This window comes from Botryllus schlosseri, chromosome 9 (assembly GCF_051294905.1).
Source record: "Botryllus schlosseri isolate E-star chromosome 9, Bs_hap1, whole genome shotgun sequence".
Classification (NCBI taxonomy): Eukaryota; Metazoa; Chordata; class Ascidiacea; order Stolidobranchia; family Styelidae; genus Botryllus; species Botryllus schlosseri.
Window position 1 is genome coordinate 27,114,971 of NC_137244.1, and position 11,786 is coordinate 27,126,756.

The 11,786-nt window shown below is 39.8% G+C and overlaps 2 protein-coding genes across 4 annotated transcripts in view; both read left to right on the forward strand.

Annotated features, from left to right (window-relative positions):
- LOC145446106 (methionine synthase reductase-like) overlaps positions 1 to 11,432 on the forward strand; it is an 88,122-nt gene extending 76,690 nt beyond the window's left edge. Inside the window, exons 1-9 of one of the 3 annotated variants that reach the window (XM_080324326.1) lie at positions 4,650 to 4,778; positions 5,546 to 5,597; positions 5,662 to 5,719; positions 8,153 to 8,244; positions 8,799 to 8,911; positions 8,971 to 9,055; positions 9,406 to 9,459; positions 9,786 to 9,868; positions 9,926 to 11,432. In XM_080324326.1, coding sequence (XP_080180452.1) covers positions 5,555 to 5,597; positions 5,662 to 5,719; positions 8,153 to 8,244; positions 8,799 to 8,911; positions 8,971 to 9,055; positions 9,406 to 9,459; positions 9,786 to 9,868; positions 9,926 to 11,347 — 1,950 coding nt within the window. In that variant the 5' untranslated portion in view covers positions 4,650 to 4,778; positions 5,546 to 5,554 and the 3' untranslated portion in view covers positions 11,348 to 11,432. Of the gene's footprint in view, positions 1 to 4,649; positions 4,779 to 5,545; positions 5,598 to 5,661; positions 5,807 to 5,861; positions 8,245 to 8,798; positions 8,912 to 8,970; positions 9,056 to 9,405; positions 9,460 to 9,785; positions 9,869 to 9,925 lie in introns of those variants that run through there. The other 2 variants (XM_080324328.1, XM_080324327.1) reach the window with 2 other exon arrangements.
- Positions 804 to 4,687, forward strand: LOC145446109 (uncharacterized). Its single transcript, XM_080324330.1, has one exon. The coding sequence runs from the start codon at positions 2,160 to 2,162 to the stop codon at positions 4,047 to 4,049; it is 1,890 nt and encodes a 629-aa protein (XP_080180456.1). The 5' UTR covers positions 804 to 2,159; the 3' UTR covers positions 4,050 to 4,687.
- Positions 11,433 to 11,786: the final 354 nt, after the last annotated feature.

An 11,786-nucleotide genomic window follows, 5' to 3' on the forward strand; every position in this document is an offset into this window, starting at 1 on the left:
ATCGATCTCGTCATCCGACACATGCCACCTCTTTTTGTCGCCTGTGCTTTAATATTTTCTTAACTTTTACTTCTCATTTAGTGCGCACGCCCCCTCTTAACATCGCCTAGGCCAGGTGGGTATCTGATTTTAAAGAATACTCCAAGTCGTTTCGACACCGTCCTATATTTTCATTGTATGGCAGTCTTGTAGTGTATTAAAATGACGAAATTGTTAATAATAAATTGAATTGAATCATAAAACGAAACAAAACAAACTAGAACCGAGCGAGATAGTGTAATGGTTATGCGTCCGGCTTCTCGAGCGGTAGGTCGTGGGTTCGATTCCCGGCCGGGTCTTACCAAAGACTCGAAAAATGGTATCCGCAGCTATCCTGCTAGGCGCTCAGCAATCACGGATAGCATGGAGGAGAAAAAAAACGGGGGCGCAGACTAGATGACCTCATGGGGCCGTATCGCAACTCCGTCGTCAAAGCATCTCGATGGTGCAGGCGAAAAATAATATCATATCTCTCTCTCTCTCATTCGAGAAGTGGTAGGCTTCGCTTACCTGTAGCTTTGGTTTACGGCATCTGTGGTTGAGATCAAAGGAAATGGAGTGATAATAATATCTTAGGTTAAGATAGAGACATATATGTATGGATAAAGTAATATTTTCTAGTGATTTAGTACCTTTCATATAGATGTATAGACCCGGCACCTGGACATTTACGGCAAATGATATTAATTCAAGCGTGTCCGAACCTTCAAATAGCGCCGCGGCTTGGAAAGCTGGTCCATTTAAAATACTTACCGGTTTAGCGTGCTGCTGATGGTGCGATGCAATGTTATTATTTTACATTCAATTACTCACCTCTGATTAAAAAATGTTAGTTCGATAGTGAGAACTGGCATTCACTGCAGGGCATTTATCGACCATTCTAGGAAAGCGGTATTCTACCTTATTGTAGCATTGTACAAAGTACAGTAAGATGTGGAGTGCACATATGGAATCGGTGTCCTGTGCTCACACTACGTTCTATTTTTTAATTATTTTTTATTAAATTACTCTAACTTGGAAAATCATCGCTGCTCACCTGATATATCAGGCAAAAAGGCAAGCGATTCCAATCAGGGCCTGGAGTGGAGAAATGCATAATCCCGAAATAATCGTGTTCTTTGTCGTGCAAATAATAATGGGTGGGCTATTGAGTGAAAACTGGCTTCGGTGCATATAATATGTATTAAACTACATCACGTTATACATCCGAATGTTGATCTTGTTACTTCCATACGTGTATTCTTAGCACTTCATGCAATTCCTGAAATGATGTATTATTGAATTTTACATTTATATTATAGACATATTTTTTCAATATTATTTTCTGAACTCAATATTACGTTGTTGGCTTGATATATATTTCCATATAATAGGGTTACCATATTTTAGAATCGGGAAAGGAGAACACTTCTATACCAAATTTAAAAGTTAGTTGATCAAGACTGAAAACAAACGATTTTGATATATTTACTGAAAATTTTGTTGATTAAATTAGAAAAATGGGTCATCCATCACTTCTACTACACTCCCAATTTTTTGACTTTTGACTTGAATTTTGTGTTGTGTTACCCTACATATAATGAGCTGTAGTTTGCACCAGATACTCTGCGGGTGGCTATAGTGGCTACTGATTCTAAAACAGACCTCGAACATTCTCAGCTTTTCAAAATTAGATTATTATAATACGAAATAATGAATTCGTCGAAACGTCGAAATTGTATTATCACTTCCAAGTTCAATCTCATGAGCCTGAGAATGGTGATTATATGTAGACCTAGCTTCAGCAGTAGCTTATCTCTTTTCACAATATACAGTTGTCCTTTATTATTTCTCAAGAAAAGCAGAAAGTAGATTCGAATAAAATTGAGAGCAAAGAAACTGTTTACAAATTGGTTTGGAATTAGATCACCAGCATTTCACACTGATTAGTGTAAAATTACAATTAGAATTACCTAGCTGTTGAAGTCTGCTAGGAAACCCTCGCGGTCCTTCGACTTTCAGTGTGTATTGCCAATTGTGTTACGTTTCCTTTTGCCTTCGTGTGACAAATAATACATATCTATCTATCGTTGCAGTATATACGAGATAGATGAAGGTATTCATCAAGCCATAACCTTGTAATGGCATCACCTACTACAGATTCAAAATCTGCAATGGATGAAGAAGACCTAGAAGGGTCTAACGATCTTGTCAGCAGTGGCGAATTCAGCGTCACAAACCCATTTGAAAGTCAACAGACTATCGATAGCTTGCTTCAACCTTCGTTTAGCCCTTCTGTATTTACAGTAGGCTCGTCACCTGTTGGAAATGTGCAGCCAACAAATAGTTTCTGGACAATCGATGAAATCGCGGTGTTAAAACCCGCTAATATTGATGTATCCGCATTGCATACCCAACAGAATTTTGTCTGTTTGGATCCAGCTAGCGAAATGCGCGCTCAGCAAGCGATAGACGAATTTTTCACAAGTCGCATTGAAATGCCCAGTCCCTGGTCATCGGACAGGTCCAACAATCATTACCTCGCCCTAATATCACCATCACCAGCACAAATGAAGAAAAACACTAACGCGGCTACTCCTGTGACTGCAAAATATGCTGTGTCTTCTTCATGCTCCAGCTCATCTTCTCAAATGAGAGTGCGTCGTTTAGCGCTGTCGAATTTGAAAAACAGACCGCAATCGTCTCTCAAATTTTCTGGAAAAAAAAAGGATTTTGAAAGACCGAAAGAATCTAAAAACGTTTCTACACAAACGACGTTAACTTTGCCGAGAGATTTCGATTTAGAATCTATATTGTCTCAATATTATACTTACGGAAATTTGAAAGAAAATGTAAACGAGAGTTCCGGGAATACATCTCTACGTCGTAAACTGTTCTTCCCGGACGGGAGAGAAGTGGGAACTCGCGATAAACACGGTGGAATTAACTTGAACGCTCTCCAACATATCGACGATATTAATGATATTGATGAAATCATACATTCGCCTGTAGCGCTACAGAAAATAACACCCGTTAAAAACAATCTCACACCTTTAAATCATTACAACGCGCAGGGTGACCGTTCGAGAACGCCCAGCACTTGTCAATCTCATTATTCGTCAAGTCCGGTACATAGCGCCGAACCGTTTGATGTTAGGACTCCAACATCTTCTGATATTCGAGCCCACAAATTTGGAAGCGGGCTCAGACACAGGCGTAAGTTAGGTGCTAGTAAAATGGATGATATTAGCGGATTATCATCACCGGAAGTATCCCCTGTTAAAGGTGCTGTTTTTGAAGTTACGAAAAGTCCATTGTATGATTCACCTCCTAACGACGAATCCATGCCTTTCCAAGTCTGTGAGGATGTCGATAAATCCGATGTGTTGGAGGAATCAAGTAGAAGACAACTTGTGTTGGAAATGCCACCGATCTCTCCTATCCAGCCTATAAAACATAAAACAAATTCAGCTAAAAATTCGGGTCATAATGTGGAATCAACTCATCAAAATTTATCAGTACCCGCATCCTTGAATGAACAAAGTGGGTCAATGTTGCGATCTCCGCCCGATCAAGAATGCGATAATCATCAACCAAAACGCGATAGAGAACAAAAATTGTCTATTTTATCATCGACAGTGACCAGACCGAAACATGGCACTGAAAAAATTGCGTGTGAAGTTCGCCCGTTTCGAAATTATGAAATGATTTCAGGCGAGGACAAGGAGAACATTCCGGAAACGCCGTCGAGTTGTGCAATTTCGATGCAGGATTTCGGGGAGGATGTTTCAATGTCGTCCTACCATACTCCCAACTGTCACGAGCGCAACGAAGCCGACGAATCTATTAGCTATGAGCCTTTTCTTGTCAAAAATAGTCCGGTTTTATTTCAGTCTAATATGGCGAAAGGGTATTCGCAGAGGTTTGAAGAATTTCGCTCGCAAGAACCAAAGATTGAAGGAGTAATGTCTGATATCGGAACTCAGGACAGTGGTTACTCCACCACACGTTGCAATCAACAACAATACTGAAATTTGTGTTTCGAGCCGGGGCGCAATGATTTGATTATTCAAAATCTCAGTCAAGTATTAATTCTAATGATTTGAGTCGAGTAGTGAGAGATGTGACTTCCCAGTACTGAGGGGATACGCTCCTTGCCACTAAGACTTAATTTATCAATGAGTATTATAGCTTCGATACTATTTTCAACTGTGGAGGTCTTGAAATCTCGGTGGTATCGCAGCATACGAAACATGTGGTACACAGCTACACACGTTACTGGAAATTGCATACCTGCGAAGTCGTGATCAACTCACAGCTCATTGTCACAAAGTGCAATGAATTTTAATGTGTTGCAGAACTGGCATTGTATTCTTTGTGGTTGCGTAAAATGTAATTTCAACTTCCCACATCATTCATACTGTTACATATCAAGAATATTCCACTGTAACTCGGTTTCCTGTATGTTTTGAAGTGATGCGATGCTATCATGGGTGACATTGTCTGCTTCTGGTTCTCATATTATCGAAATTCCGTCGGACTGCGATTTTGTTTAGATGAAAGTACCGCGCACATTATTTATATACTAGTCCTTTGCCATGTTCCGTATGTCACCGCGGTAATAATTTTACAGTAAATTAAATTATTGTGTATTTTTATAAACGTTAGAGACAGATTTGAATCAATTAACTTGTCGGCACGGAATCATATTGGCTGATTGAGATTGGGAAGAACTATTCTCAGGAGCTGTTGGAAAAAAGGTTTGTCATGTCACAATTTGGGGTGATCAGTATCAAACTACTTCTACTTTTTAGGAGTAGTACTAATTTACGTAGTTATGATTTTAGGCTACTTTACTTCTATACGAGTTTTTTAGGTAGATATGTGCCCAGAATACTTCGTTACTTGTACATGGTATGTAGATTGGTAGTAATCAAGTCACAAGGTTGTGAGTCACCAGTCAAGTCATGGAGTTCGAGTTCATGCCGGTGACTTCATATTTTGTGATGCGATGCGATGGTTGATATACAATGTTCTTTCCGCTTCTCTTCTAGTTGCTGACTATTACCCCTGATGAGTGTCAGCCGAAAATATTCGGGGTCATTTCAATATGAATATATATGTATATTGAAGTTCTGTTACCTCCTAGAAGCTCTTCTGTCAAACCCTTCGTTGATATCGAAGGTCTCGCATTCATGACATACCAATTTTTCTCACTCTCAATATGTTTATTCGAACATACAAAGGGTTTTGAGCCTATTTTCAAGTATCGGTCCTGATACACGAGAGTTGTATCAAGTCATATAGAATATCTCAGCTCATATGACTCAGTTGAGTCGTGATTCGAGTAGAAGCTGAGTCGGTTCACAAATTGACTCAAATCAAGTCGAGTTAATTTTCATTTTTTTAAATGAGTCGAAAAAAAGTGTGACTCTAGTGTCTAGTCAATACTACCCAGGTATTTACAACGTTACTTCTACTTCTACTCGAGTACCAACGATAACTACTTTGAAACCTCATGTTACAGGCTCGAAAGATGAGCAGTGAAGGCATCTATGTTCTGTACGGATCTCAAACAGGTGAAAATCTTGTTTCATTGCATGACTTTCCTTCAGGCAACGGCTTGTCTGTTTACACTCGCAGGTCAAGCGGAATCCATCGCCGAGAATATCCACGAAGCGGCAACAGAGCTCGGGATGAAGTAAATGTTCCGATTTGTCGGTCTGCAAATCGATATTTGACTTGGACTACCGTGTGTAGGGCTGGGCACTGCGATACGAGTCGAGTTGTGAGAGATTATATTTTCGAGTACTGAAATGATACTCTCCTTACTACTGGGTCAGTACATTTCAGGTGCTCCATGCCAAATTCCCACCTTCTTGAAACGTCATGAAAATTGGCATGCTTACAGAGCTTTGTTTTCTGATTTCAGAAATCCAAATTTCATCAAAAAAGGTCGACTGGAACCGAAGGTATGACCGTTCAAAAATTGCCATTTTTGTGATCGCTCAAGCGGAAAAATGGCAGAAATATATGCATGTAACTTAAATTTGCCATAATTCGATCAAATTAAGGCTGTTGAGGGCGAAACTTTCACACTTGGTCATTTACAGCACACTTAATGCATTTTCACCGTCTTTGACACCTGGGGCTGCCTAGTTTGACCTTTGCTTTTATTTATAACTTTTGAAGGCACTCATGCATGACATCAGTTTTAATTGTAGATATCTCATGGCTAACAGGTGGTATCATCAAGTGTAAGATATCATTGGGAAGCTCTTGGAAAGCACTTACAAAATCAACAATAATATTAGTGGATATTTCATCTTCAAATTTAAAAAAAAAAATTTGTAAACAACTGTTGAAAAAATTGTTGAATTTCGAAATATCGAATATCCAGTAATTTTATTGTTGAATTTGATAGTCCTTGTCAAGAGCTTTCCAATGACACCTTACACGCGATGACACCACCTCTGAGCCAAAATATATTTGCAATTAAAAATGACCTCACGCGTGAGCAATTTTTGAAGACATGAACAGAATCATGGGGTTGAAGGTCAGACTATGCAACCCCAGGTGTCGAAGAAGGGGACAAAGTATCAAGTAGGATGTAAATGAACAAGTGTGAAAGTGTCACCCTCAACGACCCTAATTTGACCAAAATATAGCAAATTTAAATTGCATGTGTAAACTTCTGACGTTTTTTCCGTTTGAGCGAGCACAAAAACAGCAATTTTTGAACGTCCACATCTTCGGCTGTACTTGACCGATTTTTATAAAATTTGTTTTTCTGATATCAGAAAGAAAAGTTTTCCAGGCTTACCAATTTTCATGAAAATCTGAGATTGTGGGGGCACATTTAAAATTTTTCTGGAGCTCCTGACATAATCTTACCCTACTGAAAGCTAATTTAACAATGAGAATGATAGCTTCGATACTATTTTCCACTGTGAAAAGCTGGAAACCTGTTAACTGGTCGTATCGCAGCATATGAAAAATGTAGGACAGAACCATACACTAGAGTGGAGTCGTATCATATCTGTGAAGTTGTAATCAACCTGCAACATTGTCGCTAAAAGTTCATTAAAATGAGTATGTTCTAATATACCAAATAATCTTTGATATGATGTAAAACTGGCATTAAATTCTTCATTGTCGCATAAAAGGTACATATTTGAACTTACCACATCATCCACACTGTTGTGGCGTCATAATGAGTTATTCTACATTACCCTGCTCAAAGCTTAACACTCGATTCAGAATCAAATCACTCAGGTACTCGATTTTGCCCAAGTCTAATTGTATGACGTGACGTTATTTAATCAGACTCGTGCAAACTGCCAATCAAGTTCGTTGACGGTCAACGAATTACTGTTTTGTATTTTGTTCGAGTAATTTTGAAAAGTCAGTAGTGTAAATCAAGTTGTTCTAGCCAGGGTTGTAACCAAGTCACAAGGCTCCGAGTCACAAGTCGAGTCATTTTCAACTCACCACCGAGTCAAGTCCTTGTCCCAAGTCATCAAGCAGAGGGTTGAGTCTGAGTCATGGTATTACGACTCGAGTCCAAGTCATCATCATCAGTTTCCAGTTAAAGTCTTGCTAAACCCACTTTTTGTAACTCTGTTTGGTGATATCGAATGGTTCGTATATATAGTATACTAATTATAGTATACTAATTTTCCTCACTTTTAGCTGTTTCTGATCGCATTTTCAAGCACCAATATCAATAGACGAAATCCCAATAGGGTGGTTACTTTACTATCCTTCGAAATTACAATGAAATGTCGGTCTTGGCCGTCTGAGTCTCGATTCATATGACATGGTTCGAGTCATGCGAAATGACTCGAGTCCAAGTCGAGTCAATACACAGATTGACTCGAGTCGAGTCATTTTTGTATTTTGAGAAAGTGACTCAGTCATCAGAAAATCGTGACTCGAGTCTAGTCATTACGACCCTTGCTCTAGTTCAAGTCTTGAAAATCCAAACTATAGAAAGTCTGATGATATGCTGAGTATAATATTAAGCAGTCCAAAGCGTAGCCACTCGAGCAGCGCAAGTAGTCAAATTCTACTTAAGCACTCCCATGAAGTAGAATCACTTTGTTACTGACCACCACCGATTCGCTGTTTTCAGGTCGAGCCTTTTGTCGCTACGCAAATCAGAAGAAGCGTTTGAAACCATAACAGCGATGCAAGTCCCGGTCGTGTTTGTCTGTTCGACGACAGGTGTGCTTTTCTTTGTGTCATTGTTACTAGGGCTGGGCACAATGATTCGAGTACTCGTGTCCGAATTGAGTATTGATCGGAATGATTCAAAATTCAAATCGAGTAGTATAGTATGATATTTTCGAGTACTGAAATTATAAGGTCCTTGCCACGAAGAGTTAATTTATCAACAGGAATCATAGTTTCAATGCCATTGAACACTGTGGACTGTGGAGCCTGAAACTACGCACATTAGTTGAAATGACATGTCTGTACAGTGTTGATCAATCCGCAGCAATGTCACAAAGTGCTATGAAATAGACATGGTCGAAAAATTACCAAATTATCTTTGATGTGATGCAGAACTGGTATTAATTTGTTTGCGGTCGCATAAAAGGTACATATTGACTTTCAACATCACTCATACTGTCACTCATACTGTTAACAAGTGACTCTCCAATACTCCAATACATTACAATTCGTAATCTCCAATAATCTCCAATACATTACAATTCGTAATCTAAAAACTCAGGTACTCGATTTTGCCAGGCCATTTTGAGACAATATGTTCTCAGGGGAAGGGGAAGTGCCCGGAAACGCTCGAAAATTTTTGAGACTTCTCGGAAGGAAAACTCACCCCGAAAATTTACTGGTCGGGTTTCGTTACGCTCTTTTGGGTTTGGGAGACACGATTTACTACGCTTGCTTGTTCTTGCTGGGAGGTGCTTGTGATGTGTGGTTGTGGTTACGAATTATACGACGTTCTGCGGAGGACCCAAGACTCTCGAGCGTGGGTTGAAGCGTCTTGGGGCGACCAGCTTTTATCCTACTGGTGAGCAGACTTGGTCGGCTGGATAGTTCTAGTTGTCTAATTATAGCGAAATGATGGTAATCTAATTTGTGGAATATTTTTAAGCTCTCATTTCAATTCTAACAAAATTTCTGGTTTTACTAAAAATGCTACAGGAGAACTGTATAGTGAGAAACGAGCCAAGCTTTCTGTACAGACATTTGCCATTATCGTGCTTATGAGAATCGGTGAACTTGATTTATGAATTTCATCAAAGTTTTTTTGCGAATTCAGTCATTCAAATTCTAATATGATTTGGAAAGGTTCACTGCTTGTGAGTTATATATCTCCCATGAAAATGACGGTAAGAACCGTTTTTATTCCGTTTGCAGGCTATGCTGATGACGGGACTGACCTGGAGCTGGTTGTAGAGCCTTGGATCGAAGGTCAGTACTTCTACTTCTTGGGTAGAGTACCAAGTTTGAGTACTCGAGTAGATTTTGTACATTTCACCTTATTACCTTATCATGTTAACCTCATTTTCTCTAAAATTTCAGATATTTGTTAAGTTATTATTCAGTTTTTGCCGTGATTGTGAAGATACCAGTAATCTCCTTACTGCTAAAATTATGCGGCCGAAAAGCCTGATCAACTTTTTTAAACTATTGACCTACTTCTCTGATTTCAAAGACTACTCCAAGTGGTAATCTAGTCTTTTTCAAAAGATAATATTACTAGCAACGAACTCAACGCATACATATTGCATTTCCAGGCTTGTGGCCAGCCGTAGAATCACTTTTAAAACGGTCCAAAGAAGACAAAAGTCATGAGTCAGTTCCTTCTGTTCATGATCAGGTAACTTTTTTTTTCATTTTGAAATCGTATCAAAATCTCTCAAACCCAAACCTTCAGATCGACGTTACATCCGAAGAAAATAATCTGCTGGACAAATTGGAGAATTTAACGGTCGGAATTCGTTTTCTGCCGTTTAAAGAATCTGCATTAAGAGAGTTATCTGGTTCCGTATCTGGAACCCTACCTCCATTAATGCAGCCTTACATACACTATGAGAAAAGCACTGACTTGAAACCGACGTACCAGGCTTTTGTGCCTTACCCCGTAGCCTTGGATCAAACGTTAACCAAAGCTGATATTATTTCCATAGAAAGACTGACGGCCGATGACGCCGTCAAGACCGCATATTGCGCCACAATTCGAGTAGGGAATGAATTTATTTACAGGCCAGGCGATTCTTTCGGAATTGTAGTTCAAAATCCAAAGGCAGAAGTGGATTGGTTGATTCGGCGCTTGAATCTTGATGATAAATGCGACGATTTGATCTCACTCTCTGTGGATGTAAACAGAAAAAAGAAATTGCCAAAGTACTTACCGAACGTCGCCACGATTCGTCAAATCTTACAAAATGTGGTCGAAATACGTTCGGTACCAAAACGAGCATTTTTGCGAGCTCTATTTGATTACACGGCTTCTGAAGATGACAAGAATATTTTGAGGCGTCTTTGCCGCAAAGAATCTATGGACGACTTCATCAAATCGATCAGAGAACCCAATCTTAACTTATTAGACTTGCTGGCTTCTTTGCCCTCTTGCCAGCCAACGTTCTCACTAATAATCGAGCATTTGCCGAGGATAAGATCTCGACTGTACTCTGCAGCATCTGCTTTGGAAGCCACGCCTGATGTTGTGAAATTTGTGTTCAACATTGTCGATTTTCCTGCGTGCGACGGGCGGATGTACGCTAGAAAAGGCATTTTCTCTGGTTTTATGGATGATTTGTACAAGTCTGGTCGCGCTAATGTTACGTTGTCAGTATTCAGGACCAACAACACGAATTTCCGTTTGCCGATCGATGTAGAAAGGCCTTTAGTTATGATAGGTCCGGGAACCGGCGTGTCGCCGTTCGTTGGTTTTTTAGAAGCTCTACAGAGCTTAAATATAAGCAATACTAAAACCTGGTTGTTCTTCGGATGTCGCCACAAAGAGAAAGACTTTCTTTTCCGGAGGAAACTCTACGATTTCGCGGAGACCAACACGTTGCGTCATCTCGTGGTCTCTTTTTCGAGAGACCAACATGACGCCGCTGAAGCCAAATACGTTCAAGACAATCTTCGTTTGAAACGAAACGAGATTTTGTCTCTGTTGTTGAACGACCGCGCGATATTTTACGTTTGCGGAGACGCCAGGAACATGGCGAGGGATGTTAGAGCGTGCGTTTTGGAGATTTTGTCAGAGGAAATGGGGCAGCAAGACGCCAGCGAGTTTCTGACGAGTTTGGTGAAAGATGGGCGATATAAGGAAGATATTTGGACGTAATGATGTATCCCTGATGCATTTTCTACCTGAGATCGCGGTGGATTTTCAATTTTTTATCCTGAAATATAATTGAATCGATACTATATAGTTGGTCGTCGGTGTGAAGGTTTCCATCTTGGATTACTGGCCTATCGTAGTTTAGACATCCAGCTTGGTCACGGCGGCTTTAATTCCTTGTAAAATATAATTTACTCAATATTATTATTTATTACTTGAGATTGGAGGTTTCTTGACAGGATATATTGAATATTGGATGGAATAGCGGCATATATAAGCAGTGTTGGGATGACTCGAGTCATGACCTTCCTACATCTGATTAGAACGCAACCTGTCCCTGCTCAAGCGGCAGAGAAAGCATCTTGGCGACCGCCCTCCCAAATTACCGAAGCTGAACGATCGCACCACCTGTCAGAACAATATAGTCAAGATCTGCAAATTC

Bases quoted from the DNA above. Each gene is read 5' to 3' on its own strand.
- LOC145446109 (XM_080324330.1), top strand. From the start codon at position 2,160: ATGGCATCACCTACTACAGATTCAAAATCTGCAATGGATGAAGAAGAC.